Source organism: Hydra vulgaris, chromosome 08 (assembly GCF_038396675.1).
Source record: "Hydra vulgaris chromosome 08, alternate assembly HydraT2T_AEP".
Classification (NCBI taxonomy): Eukaryota; Metazoa; Cnidaria; class Hydrozoa; order Anthoathecata; family Hydridae; genus Hydra; species Hydra vulgaris.
This window is the reverse complement of record NC_088927.1, coordinates 15,137,204-15,152,022: the sequence shown is the minus strand read 5'-3', so window position 1 is coordinate 15,152,022 and position 14,819 is coordinate 15,137,204. Positions and strand designations below refer to the sequence as shown.

Sequence of the window (14,819 nt, the reverse complement as noted above, 5' to 3'; positions counted from 1 at the left end):
ATGATATTTATTTAATACATCAGAGTCGACAACACCGGAATTTACACTTTTTGTTGCATCAATAATACTGATGCAACAAAAAGTGTAACATACAAAAAACCACTTGTAAACGCTATAATAAACAGTTTTTGTATGCAACAATTCTAAATGAATGTGCTTCTGGGAAAAATCATTTATGCTAAAATCTTGAATGATGTAATTATAAGTATCGATGCCGGGAAAGTGGCACCTTGTGTGAGTTGACTGGATAGCAAAGTAATTAGTTTTATACCCAATGATGCACAAAAATTACATAGCTTTATAACAAAACAAAAAATGAAATGTTTATAACAAATTATATAAGTTTTATACTTCCTTAAAAATGATTATAAAATATCATTTATCTAATAATATAAAAGGTTTATAATTAATAAATGCTAAATATACCCCACATTTGAAACAACATAACATTTTAGATAACTGTTCTTAAAAAGGTTTTTTTTACCAATTTGCTATCAATATTAGGTTGTTGCGTTGTGGCGTTGTTTTTTTCCAGTTTAAAACCTTCGTAATTTTTTGCCGTTAAATTATACGTATAATAAAATTTTAAATAACACTTTGAAAGTTTTAAAAATTTTAATGATTATCTTTGTTGTTTGTTGAAAATTTCGTCGCACTCAATAATTTATAAAACAAGTTTAAAATATTTCAAACTTTTAAACCAATAGCGTTATTAATAAAAGTTTATAGGAAAGAATCCTTTTTTTTTATATCGAAGAGTCCATTTGAACCAAATCGTAAATGGAATTTCTTCTCTTATAATGTCATAGCATAAGCTACCTCGTGTTTTTTCAAAATATAATTTTGTTAAGTTGGTTGAAGATTCGGGTTTTTTTTTACCAGTACATTGATTTACTAAATCACGGTTCCACTCTTTTAGTTTATTCACATCTGCATAGAAATCAGGACGACTGTTCGCTATTTTTGTCCAAAATGTTTGATTGAAATGTTTATAAATTGCCGCGTCAATTTTATTCCAATTTAAAACTTTTCTAGTTACACTTTTAATGTCATTTGTGTTTTTGTCTTTGACTTGTCGTGCATTATGAGAAAAAAAAACAACATCTTCCAAATTCCAATTTAACTCATTTTTTAAAAGAACTAAAGACTCTTCCATATACTCCGTAATCATTACAAGATCAAAATCTCTTGAAATTGATTTCAAAACACTTTCAATATATTCAGGCGTTTCGTCCCAAACGTCGAAACCAAGATCAAACGCGTTAGGGTTTTTTGCTAAAGCAAATGCGCTCTCAGACTCAGGTAGATCAGTAGATTGAATCAGTCTTTTTAAAAAGTCTTTTGAAAGTTCAAAAAATTCGTCTAGTAAAGGTAAGCGATTTGTCAAGTTGAAATATAGTTTAAAGTTTAAATATTGAGCTGCGGAATCAAACTGCGCGTAAGGTTCTCTAATTATAGTAATTATTTTAGTATTGGGAGCCATTATGTTTAGCATTTTTTCTTTGTCAAATACAGCATGATTGAAAAGCATGTTATAAGTATCTCCTGTTTTATGTTTGTAAATATAATTTTTGTCAAATTTTTTTGGATAACAAAATCTGTGATCACACTGCGGCAAAGCAACATTCAGATTATTCAACTTTGCGTATCGTTGCATAACGTTTGTAACTGTGGAAGAACCTGTTTTGTGTGTCTTCAGAAAAATCACATTTTGATGTATGTATTTTTTTGCCCTAAAAAAGGAAACTTTCAAAATAAATTTTTTTTTTAATATTTTCAATATATATTGTGAGTTCCATTATATTATTCGATTATTTTATACGAGTGTTTTCGAGTAAATTATTCGAGTTCTAGTTTATTTTTCGAGTAGTAGAATTAGTTTTAATTCCAGTATATTATTCGAGTAGTTGTAGTAGTAGTACACTCTAAAAAAGCCACCACCATTGTAACGGATAATTTTGTTAAAAAAAACGCTACCCTTTATATTTTCGTTTCATATTTTGTTTTTCTTATAACTTTCGTACGTTTGATCAATTCTTTTCAAATGGTGAAACTTATGCGTTATATTTATCCATTATATTTATCCGTTATACTCATTCGTTATATTAATCTTTATACTATAGCTTATATTTTTTCTTTCTTAGGCTCTTCCTGTTCCAAATACTAAAAAAAAATCTGTAAAGTGCTGAATATAATAATAAATAAATATAACAATAAAATTTATTATTATTTGAGTAATTATTATTTATTTGCAATAAAAGAACCATGAAAGCTATACAAGTCGTAGCGAAATAGCCATATCAATAGTACATAGATATAAAGTAAGTTGGTATTGATATGTTATATATCAATAACCACTGATCTTCGTAAAAATTGGACAACACATTTCTAATATCCAAATTGAAGCCAAAAATAATTTTCGGCGGTCATGTTGGAAGATCCCAATATAAATATTGATGCGCTGAAAAGTTATATTCTAATTCAAAATGGAAACACAATTTTTCAAAAAGGTAGAAAAAAGTGAAAGAAATGGATTGATAGGAACTACTAACGAAAAAAAAAGCAGCATCAAAAAATTGTAAACTGTCTAATGAACTTTAACTTATTCTTAAGATCTTTTTTCTAGATTCTAATGATAATATTATAGAAAGTATAATAAGAAGAGCAAGCTAAAATAATATTTCTAAAAGTAAATTTGCAATTGATAAGATTGTCACTAGATGTCGAATAAATATAAAGTTGTTGTTTAAAAAAAATTTGTTATGTATTTTTAAAAGTTAACATCTTAGATAAGCTTTTATAAAATTTAATTAAGTTGAAACATCTGGTATAGTATGTAAACTTATCCTCTTTCTTATAATAAATTACAATATTTCTAGGGGTTATATATACCCTCGTTATTCAAGTAATATAAAAAACCGTTAAAAAAACAAACAAATAATAAAACTTCAATGTAATGTGTTCTTGCGTCTTAAAAAAGAAAAATAAGGTTTCCAAAACGACGATGTGACGTAATCACCGTCGTCTTCATTCAAACCGCCTCCACCCGGAGAACACTGGTGAAACTGTATTTCCAAAGACTCTCTCACTTTTCTCTTAAAATAGTCTTCCTCTACTTTAACAATGTTGTTATTATTCCAGCCAAAGGCACCATGGCAATTTCTGGAATGCCCCGCTACGGCCGAATTTTTCCATTTTCCCTCAAAAGTATGTTTTTGATGTTAGCAAATGCGAGTTGAAACCTTGAGTTTTGTTTCACCTACATAGAGTTTTCCACACGAACACTCCAGTTTGTAGACTCCTGGGTAAGAGTTGTTGGGAAGTCGAGGCTTGTTTTTTTGAATTATTAATTGTTGAAGGTTTTTTGGTGATTTAAAAACTGGAGTATAGCCTACACTTTTAAATATCTGTTTTAATTGATTACTTAATTTTGGTATCCATGGTAGAGAAATATAATTTGGTTCTAGTTTTTTGATGTTATTGTTGTTGTTTTGTTGATTATTTTGATTATTTTGCTTATTGTTTTTTATTTTTTTGACAATGTTTTGAAGTATTTTTTTATTATAACCATTTTCTGTAAACATTTCTGTTAGAAACTTTAATTCATGATTTATGTGTTCTTTACTGCATAATGCAAAAGCTCTTTGGATAAAACCTTTAAATACACCATAAATTATTTTTGGATCGTGACAAGAATGCGGCTTTATTTGCACATTAGTTATTGCATCTTTGCGATAGATATTTAAAAGATATGTTCCGGATTTGTTATTTGTTATTGAGAGATCGAGAAAATTTATTGTGTGTGAATCACTTTCTTTTTCAATCGTATATTTGATATTTGTGTGTTGATTATTTAACAAGTCAAGAAAACGTTCTGATTCTGCCTCATTTATAAAACGGGAATGGATATCATCTACATACCTTTAAATGATTTTACACAAATTGGTGGCGTAAGATATTGTGCCTGTAGTAACGCTTTTTCTTCATAATGTTGTAGAAAACTCTCTGCCATTACTACCATTAATGATAAACCTATAGGACCAGCATCTTCCAATGTGTGTATGTTGCTTTCATGTAAAAAATAACAATTTGACAAACACAAATCTAAAAGTATTTTTATTTCTGAAAAAGATAATTTTGATTTAAAGACAGGACTGTTACGGAGTTGTTCTAATAAAATATCGATTGATTCTTTAACTGGTATTGAAGGGTAAAGATTAACAATATCGAAGGAAACTTGAAATTCACCAGGATCGATATACCATGATTGAGCACATTCAACATACTGTTTTGAATTTCGAAGTTTAGTTTTGTTAAGATTGGAGGTAGGTTGGATGAGATTTACTAAATAATTTGATAATTTATATGTAGGTGATCCTATTGTGCTTACTATAATTCGCATTGGGTAGTTATTAGTTGGTTTGTGTGCTTTGATGACACCATATAATCGTGGAGGAGTGGCGTCACTTGGATAAATTGATCTATATTCATTTTTTGTAAACTTTGTTTTCAGACTTGTTATGTATGTTTAATAAAAGTATGTAAGCAGAAGATAAAATTAAACATTTATTGTTGTTAATATAACTGAAATGTTATAAGGTAATTAATTTAGGTTATATTATATATAAATATATATTAGAGCTGTGCCGAAGTAATTTGAGTATACATACATACATATATATATATATATATATATATATATATATATATATATATATATATATATATATATATATATATATATATATATATATATATATATATATATATTAGAGCAGTGCCGAAGTACAGTATCACTGTTTTTGTTGGGTATCAGTATCGGTATCGGTGAAATAATACCGATACTTTAAAAATAATGTAACATCAAATTAAATAATTAAGTACATTTCTAAGAAGACAATATATAATCTTTTATTAAAATGAAATATTGAAGCAATTTATTTTTAATTGTTTATAATTTTTAATTTCATTACATGAATTTTGCATCAATCATTATACCAATGAGGTATTAACTCTTGAAAAATAGTTTTATATAATTTAATAAGTAAAAAACTCTTTTTCAATAAATTTTTCATAATAACTTTTATTATAAATTTAAAATCAAACAATTATTTTAAATTGTTGTTATTAAACACAATTAGAATAACTAAAAGTAAATTTTCAAATTTCTTTATGTTTAACTTATTTATTTTAAAGTTTTTTACTGCATTCAAATTTATTATGAACATTGTTTTGTTATACAGGGTGCGGGAAAAGTTTGGAAACTTTTTCGGCTTTAAAATTTTGATTGAGTAAAACAATGTTTTATTAATATTTTTATATTGTTGAATTCGTTATTCAATTCTCTCTTGAATGATGTATTAAACGTTCTTAAATGTTTTCTTTTCAGATGTCTATCGAACGTGAAAACATTCGTACGTCTATAATTTCCCAGCATCAGCAAAATAAACGTCAAATCGAAATTGTGCGATTACTCAATGTCAGTAAATCTGTGGTGTCTAGAGCAATTAAATGCTTCAAGGAGTTGGGCCACACTAAGGACCGTCTCGTAGTGGAAGACCACGCAATGCCAACACTCCTGCCAACCGCAAACTGATCTGAGACCGAATTCGACGAAATTTCGGCCGTTCAATTAGATAAATGACCAGAGAAATTGGCATTGATGAACACAGTGTCCGTCATATTGTCAAAAAAAAAACTTAAACTCAAGTCTTTAAAGCTTTAAAAAGCCCAGCATCTAGATGACAAAAAACGCGAAACAAGAAAACAAAGATGTCAAAGGTTGTTACGGGAGCGCACCCAGAAGCCAGCTGGAGTGATGGTTTGGGCCGGAGTGTCATTTTTGGGCAAAACAGAGCTTTTTTTTGTCAAAAATAGAATCAAAATCAACGCCAACAACTATGTCACCAACATTCTTCATGACGTAATGTTGCCTTGGACCCAACAAACCTATCCGAACCAAAATTGGATCTTTCAACAAGATTCTGCGCCAGCACATCGAGCTAGAACGACGCAAGAATTTTGTAAAAACAATTTTCTGGCATTTTGCTCGCCTCAGCAAAATATATATATATATATATATATATATATATATATATATATATATATATATATATATATATATATATATATATATATATATACATATATATATATATATATATATATATATATATATATATATATATATATAGTAGTTGTAGTAGTAGTAGTAGTAGTAGTAGTAGTAGTAGTAGTAGTAGTAGTAGTAGTAGTAGTAGTAGTAGTAGTAGTAGTAGTAGTAGTAGTAGTAGTAGAAGTAGTAGTAGTAGTAGTAGTAGTAGTAGTAGTAGAAGAAGAAATAGTTGTTGTTGTTGTTGTAGTTTATATTGATATTTCGTGTTTCTGTTAATTACTTTTTGAGTGATTTTTTAATTAATGTTTTATCTTAAATTTTCTAATTTAACGAACATAATAAGTCTTCGCACATATAATAACCGAGCTAGCAAACATATATTGGGCTATAATGTATAATGCAAATTAAATCATCCGTAAATATTAAAATGTCAAGTCACAAGCAAACATACATGATCTATGTCTGTATAATGCATGTATAAATCTATGTCTGTTAAATGTATAATATATGTCTGTATAATTGCAGACATGCAACATGCTTTCTTCATTAACAGACGTGTTTTTGCAGCGTAAAAATTTAAAGAAAAACTGTATAATTTTTAAATCTTTAGTATATTTTATTTATTTTTCTTGAGAAAATAGTTCATTTTATAAATAATATGGCTGTTACATATTCAAAAAAATTGTTTGAGGGCTAAAAAGATTTCAAATTGGTGTTAAAACAACAGGAAAAAGTTAGTATCGATATTATTATTGGAAACTTAAAAATATTTAATGGCAGATTGGAAAAGGTCGAAAAAGGCATAGAAGAATTGAAACATAGTTTAAATTTTCATGAAGAACTAATCAATGAAAAAGTTAAGAAAGCAAATGTTTATAGTAAAGACAATTCAGAAATTACACGCATAGAAAAAAAGTTTAGGGAGATAGAAGATCGATCGAGACGTAATAACTTAGAAGTGGATGGAAATAATGAAAATGAAGGTGAAAGCTAGGAGGAAAGCGAACTTAAGGTAAAAAAAAATTTTGAAGAAATACTATCTGTAAAAAAATTTCCAAATTGAACGGGCCCAAAGAACTGGAAAAAAAAAATCAAATAAGCATAGAACAATAGTGATAAAACTTTTACATTTTAAAGATAAAGTCGCAATTTTGCGCAAGTCAAGCAATCTGAAAGGGAAAAGCATTTATATAAACGAGGATTTATGTTTTAAAACAACGCAAATCAGGAAAAATTTGAGGGAGAAGATGAAAATCGAACGAGCAGCTGGTAAGTTTGCATATATATATCTTACGATAAATTGATAATTCGTGATCGAGTTGCAAAGAAAAGCAAAAATTCATCTTTATAATATTTTTCATTAACTAAAGGAATTTTATTTTGACTATTACTTATTTTAAATTAAACCGTGTTTTAAAAATGGAGGTGATAGCGACACCAACTCAAATTATTCACAATTAAATACAAAATGTTAGATAGTATTTATTACTCCGTTTCTGAATGTTCGTAACATCTTAGGCAAAATAAAAACACTTTTTCAATTTTAAATATCAATATTCGCAGTTTGAATAAAAACTTTGAAAATTTAAAAAAATTATTAAATGAAAACATGATTTCAAAATTATGTCTGAAGGAAACTTGGTGTAAATGTGGTGAAAAAATTATGAGTTTGAACTAGTTAATTACACATCAACTCACCAACCACGTGAATTTAATGCAGGTGGGGGCGTTAGTATTTTTATCCACAATTCACTTAATTATATTTTACGTAACAACCTCTCTGTTAATGAAACAGATTGTGAATCATTATGCATTGAATTAGTAGGTAAAACTGAAAAAACATAATTATAAATAGCATTTCTGGACTACCATCTGGTATTATGAAAAGTTTAAAACTCATCTTAAAATATTTCTAAACAAAATTAAAAATTCCAGAAAACATATTTATTTGGTTGAGAATTTTAACATCAACCTAATCAACTATGCTTCGAATAATCATGCTAAGAATTTTATACTCTTTTAGAAAATCACTTTATTCCAACAATAAACAAATCAACAAGAGTTACACATATGTCTTCTACCCTATATAACATCATTACTAACAGTTTTTATAATAGTCCTCTTTAGACAGGTATAATTCAGACTGATTTATCGGATCCTTTTCCAACATTCTTAGCTACCAATAACATTTTAATAAACAATATTAAAATGTTATTGGTAACCACAAAATCCACAATATATCATCGGTGACAGATCAATGAAAACTCCTTAAAGCATTTTAAAAGCTGTTTAAAAAATAATGTTGATTTGAATTTAATTTTGCAATCAGATGATGCTAACAATGCTTATAACTTGTTTCTTGGTCAATTTTGCAAGCAATATGAAGTAGAGTTTCCAGAAAAAGAAATAATTATAAATACCAAATCACTTCAAAGTCCCTGGCTGTCGATAGGCTTACTAAAATCTTCAAAAAAAGAAAGAAAAATTATATATAAAATATCATAAAAAAAAATCTTATAAAAGTTAAAAAACTTATAAAAACTACAAAAGTATATTTGGAAAAACAAAAAGATATTCAAGAATGCTTTATTATGCTCAGTTATTAAAAAAAAAAAACGGAAATGCTAAAAAATATGGAATGTAATTGAGGATTTAATTGGAAAAAATAATTATAAAAAAAACACTCTGCCAAAAAATCTTTTAATTAATGGAAAATTAATTTATGATAAATCTATTATAGCTGAAGAACTAAGTAATCAAAAATTTTGTTTAAAATGATTCTTAAACATTTTAGCGGTTGTTAACACTTTTAGCAGTTGTTAACACTTAACACTAATTATTTGTCGTATCGAATTCTCACGTCTACGCATGATTTCCAATTCTTCTTTTACACTTTTCCTTTCATTAATTACAAGATTAATGATCAAATTTTTAACTTCAATATTATTTCTGTGCGTTATTTATTTTAGAGTTTTAAAAAATTAAAAAGAAAATGGTCTTAAATTTTATGTAAGGAAGTTAAACTAAGCAAAGCGATAAAAACAAAACTATTTGTCATATGACGACAAACCTTTAAATTAAATGCTAAAAACCGCCAGATTAAATGCAAAAAATACCAGATTAAACGAAAAAAATTACCAGGTTTGTGCACTAAACCACCAGATTAAATGCAAAAACTGGTATGCAACGTTGAGCCAACGTAAAGTACAACGCTGTGCCAACTAAAAATACAACGTTAAATCAACGTAAAGTATTACACTTTGCCAACTTAAATACAACATTATGCCAATGTTGTTTTTTGTTGTTGGTGCCGTTGCATTTATAACATGGGCGGCCGATGTTTTGTCAAAGCAACTTGCAAAATTGTTCTAATGTTTTATCAACGTTTGTGTGCTAGCTGGAAAATCTTCACGCATAATATATCTTTGTGTGTGTGTGTGAGTGTGTGAGTGTGTGTGTGTGTGTGTGTGTGTGTGTGTGTGTGTGTGTGTGTGTGTGTGTGTGTGTGTGTGTGTGTGTGTGTGTGTGCGTATATATACATACATATATATATATATATATATATATATATATATATATATATATATATATATATATATATATATATATATATATATATATATATATATATATATATATATATATATATATATGTATATATATATATACAGGCGCGGATCCACCTTTTTTTGATGTTTGAAATAGCTAACTTCCTAAAATGGAACAAACTCCAAAAATTTAATGTTCTCAGACTCCAATCATTGCAATTTTTTGCGAACCATTCTGATTTGACAAAAATATAAACTTTTAAATTTTTGGAGTTTGTTCAATGTTAGGAAGTTAGCTATCCTAAACATCAAATAAAGCTGAATATATATATATATATATATATATATATATATATATATATATATATATATATATATATATATATATATATATATATATATATATATATATATATATATAGTATAAACATATATATATTTAGGCAATTATAAAATGTATTCTACAATATAGAGATGCTCTTAAAAGAATAGAACAATTAAAAATAAGTTAAAAAACACGTAACTAAAATTTTTTTCATTTAACATTGTGTTTCATCAATAATTTTGATGAAAACACAATGTTAAATGAAAAAAATTTTAGTTGAGTCTTTCTTGATGAATTTTCGGATGAGTCTTTATTGATGACGCACAGTGTTAAAAGAAAAAAAATTTTGTTAAGTGATAGTTAGCTATCTTAAACATCAAAAAAAGCTTTATATATATATATATATACAGAACCCTTAGATGTTGTCCGAAAGTTTTTTCGATATTTTGTTGACAAAAAGTAAAAATTAAAATGCAAGACCGGAATTTTTTTTTTTTAATAATGATAGACTGCCTGCCCCAACCAAACCCTCAGTCGATGTAGCAGCACTCCCTTGCGGGTCAGGCTATTTGTCAGTCGATGTAGCAGCACTCCCTTGCGAGTCAGGCTATTTGTCAGTCGATGTAGCAGCACTCCCTTGCGAGTCAGGCTATTTGTCAGTCGATGTAGCAGCACTCCCTTGCGAGTCAGGCTATAAGATAGTCGATGTAGCAACACTCCGCGCATGATTTACAGTAAAAAAAATAAAAATACAAATATTTTAGTAAAAAAAATAAAAATAAAAACATTTTATTAAAAAAAATAAAAATAAAAACATTGTTTATATTGTTAAAAACATTCAAAATGTTATAAAAACATTCAGAATGTTTTTAAAAACATTCTGGTCAATTAAATTTGCGTTTTTGTGGTTTTTTTAAAAAACGATTAATTTGTAATTAAATTAATGGTTTTTACTTTCGTCCAACACGGAAATGTTGGACGAAAGTCAAAAGTAATTAAAAGTGACGTATGTGTTGGCGTAAGAATCACTTTTTTCCTTCCGCTCTTCCTAAAGCCAACAAACTATAGAACTATATATATATATATATATATATATATATATATATATATATACAATATATATATATATCGCCTCTGTGTATATATATCGCCTCTGTGTATATATATATATATACACAGAGGCGATTCTACGAATAATAAATGAGGGAGGTTGGGGGTGAAGTACCGACTGGCTTCTAAAAAATAAAATAAAAACATACACTCACCGTAAAATTGCCTCTCTATATACATATATATATAAAGATATATATATATACATATATATATGCCAATATATACATATATATATAAGTATGCATATATATATGTAGGCATGTATATATTTATATATGTATATATATATATATACATATATATATATATATATATATATATATATATATATATATATATATATATATATATACATATATATATATATATATATATATATATACATATATATATATATATATATATATATATATATATATATATATATATAATATATATATATATATATATATATATATATACATGTTGTAAACTTAAAATACCATAATAACAAAAAAATATACATTTAATGCCTGTGCACTTATTATTAATAATAGACTAATACAGAATGCTCGCTGCCGTTCGGAACACTTTTAATGTAGTGAAGTAAAGTTTGAAACAATTAAGTTTTAAGATTTTATGAGTTTTTTTTCAAGCTTTTTTCAATTACTAACTACAGTGGGCAACAAAATGAGTTTTGTTTGCTACAACAACATGTTTATGTACTTTCAATTAAAGTGACATTCCTAAAATAATAAAAAACCTGAATTGAACTAAAACGACAAATTTTTATAAATACGAACTAAAGTGTTAACATATATTTTGATGTATTAGTCTAATATAAAAATAAAAAACTACACTGTCATTTGTTCACATCTGTCATCACAACATGTATTTGTAGCTATCTCAACAAATAATTGTAGCTTTTGGAAAAGGTTTCTTTTATTAACATGCTAAATATGAAATAATATAAAAAAGTAAATTCTAAAAAATTAAAAAAGTTATTTTTTCTAAGTTTAATACCGCCCTACCTACTACTAATAACAGGCTAAATACAAAAAAAAGGTAGCATAAGAATTTTTATTTAAAAGTTTTCAAGAAAACTTAAACTCAAATTAATTTGTTGATTTAGCTGCAGGTTTAACATATAATTACATACATAGTTCCAGTTGAAATGATTACTGCAGGGCTGGTTGAATTCGTAGTAGTTGAAATTCCAGTAGTTGGAGTAGAAGCTGTTACATTGGCATTTGAAACTAATAGCCCAATATCGTTTTTGGTTTGCTTTTTAGAAGTATTATTCCTAATAATAAAATAACAACATAAACAAAAAGCAGCAAAAACAACATTTAATAAAGTAATTTAAAAAAACTTTTGAACTTTGAAGGTAATTTCAATTTGCTGATATTTTATTATAATTAATGAATAAATGCATAGTATAATAACTAAATCCGTTTCAAAAACACCATTAACTGAACAGTGTTTTTGTACAAGGCCGACAACACTAGTTTCGAAGTGGAGAGACACAGTTGTCAATTTTTAAAAAAAGTTCTTTATATCTAGAAATTTCTTGAAGAAAAAAAAAAGGGCTATCCCCTTCCCCCCCCCCCAAACTTTTTAAATGCCCTTGTTAAACTTCCATTCTCTTGTAAAATGTTTTATCAATTTTACGGGAAAAAAACGATTAGATTACTCATCAAAGTTTAATGGTATCTGAATATAAAGATAATAATCATTTTATCAAACGTACAGATCATTTATCTGATTTTTTCTTACAACATAACAACATTTAGAGATAAACTCTAAGATATATATCTCTAATATATAATATCAAAACCATAACCTTTTGAACTAAACGGACGCGTTTTCTTTTTTTTTAAAACGTGGAGTTATTCTTGAATTGGCAAGAAATAATAATAAAGAAATAAATATTTAGAGGTAAATAAATAAAATTTTAGAGGAAAATAAATGAAACAGCATAACAACCTTTAGAGATAAACTCTAAGATATATATCTATGATATGGGGGAGACCGGGGCTAGTTGGCCGCAGGGGTAAATTGACGAACTGCGTTTATCTTCAGAGCCTTTCATCAGAAAGTGACAAAAATTACACAAAACTTCATTATTGATCATTTCATCATTCACTGTAGTATTGTCAGGATTTGCGCATGCGCATGGGAGATATTGAAATTTATGCGTTTTTCGGACAAAAACGTAACTTTTAGAACATGGCTTCCTTTTTACTTTACAAAGAAAACAGTTAGTCGTATGAAAAAAAAAATTATTGTAAAAGTTCCAGTCACAATAACAATAAACAGTCTATAGATCCCGAAACGTTTTTCGGGATCTATAGACTGTTTATTGAAAAAAAAGCTTTCGGGGTAAGTTGGCAAAATTTTACGGGGTAAGCTGGCTTATAGCATTTACTATGAAAAATATGTATATTTTTTATAAAATTTTTTTTTTTTTTTTTTTTAATTTTTAATAAAATTGAAAAAGTTTATTTTTACAAAAAAGTTAAAAATATAATTTTTCTAATTTTTTTTTATCACAGGCCACTGTTTTGGGTTTTATACGGACTAATATTTGGTACCAGCTAAAGGTAATACTAAATTTTGGAAGAAATTGTTGCTAAAATTAATAGTAAAAAAACTTTGCACTTAATAGTGCATTAATAATCATTTCTATAAATTTGCACTAACTTACCCCGTGGTGGTGTAAATTTTTTTTTTTTTTGAGGGCCCAGAAAGGCCCCTAGAATTGTTTTGGAAAGTAAATTTTATAAGTTACCCTAGTTCATACTCTTTAAAATTACATTTAATATTTAAAAAAAAATGTACTGTTAGGGCTACAGAGCTCATAGAGTAAAAACCGAGCCAACTAGCCCCGGTTTCTCCTAATATCAAAACCATAATAATCTTTTGAACTAAACGGACACGTTTTCTTTTTTTTTTTTAAAGCGTGGAGTTATTCTTGAATTAGCAAGCAATAATGATAAAGAAATAAAATTTTAGAGGTAAATAAATAAAATTTTGTAATGGGTAAAGGAGTATTGAAAAAACTGTTTCATGAGGAAAAAAGGAAACAAGAAAACTTTGTATTCAAAACTTTTATCCGTTTCTAATCGGAAATGAATTTAGAAACCATAAATTATTATTTCACAAGTATTCCACTTTTCTCTTAACACTTTTGCGTAAATAAAATATATATTTAAAATATATTTACTTCATTAACGAAAAAAAAAGTTAAATCATATTTGTTTACAAAATTAATCCGCCATTTGTAAAAAGGGAAAAAGCGGCTTTTCGGATCGAAGTTTGCCATCTAGTTTAAATAATATAGGGGAAAGCGGGACAAGATGGCGAACGTTTTGAAAGCCCTAAGTTATTGCAAAACTACCAGTCATGAAGCAGTAATGCTTTGTCAGTATGTACATTTTATCATAATGATTCATTACCTGCATGAAAATGTTCTTAAAAAAGTTACACTCAAAGGACACCATTCGTTATGAATAACCAAAAGCAAAATATTTTTTTAAGCGAAAAAAGTAAACCTATGCCTATAAAATTGCATCATTAATATTTAAAAAAACCATTTGACGTTTTAAAATACAAAGTGTAATTATAGTTTCGTTTTCACCCATTTTTAAGTTTTTTTGTTGAGTTGCTATATGAAAAGCCATCTTGCCCCGCTTTCCCCTATTATTGAATTAAAGTTAAAATAAAATTAACGAAATTA

General features: G+C 27.1%; 1 protein-coding gene across 6 annotated transcripts in view; it reads right to left on the bottom strand.

Moving 5' to 3' along the window:
• Nucleotides 1-297: 297 nt before the first annotated feature.
• Nucleotides 298-14,819, bottom strand: part of LOC100210896 (galactose-3-O-sulfotransferase 3) — a 38,842-nt gene continuing 24,320 nt past the window's right edge. For all 6 annotated transcript variants that reach the window (XM_065803148.1, XM_065803150.1, XM_065803152.1 and 3 more), the window contains 2 exons: nt 12,240-12,383; nt 298-1,733 (listed from right to left, as the gene is read on the bottom strand). In XM_065803148.1, the coding sequence (XP_065659220.1) occupies nt 713-1,733; nt 12,240-12,383 (1,165 nt within the window). In that variant the 3' untranslated portion in view covers nt 298-712. The remainder of the gene's footprint in view (nt 1,734-12,239; nt 12,384-14,819) is intronic.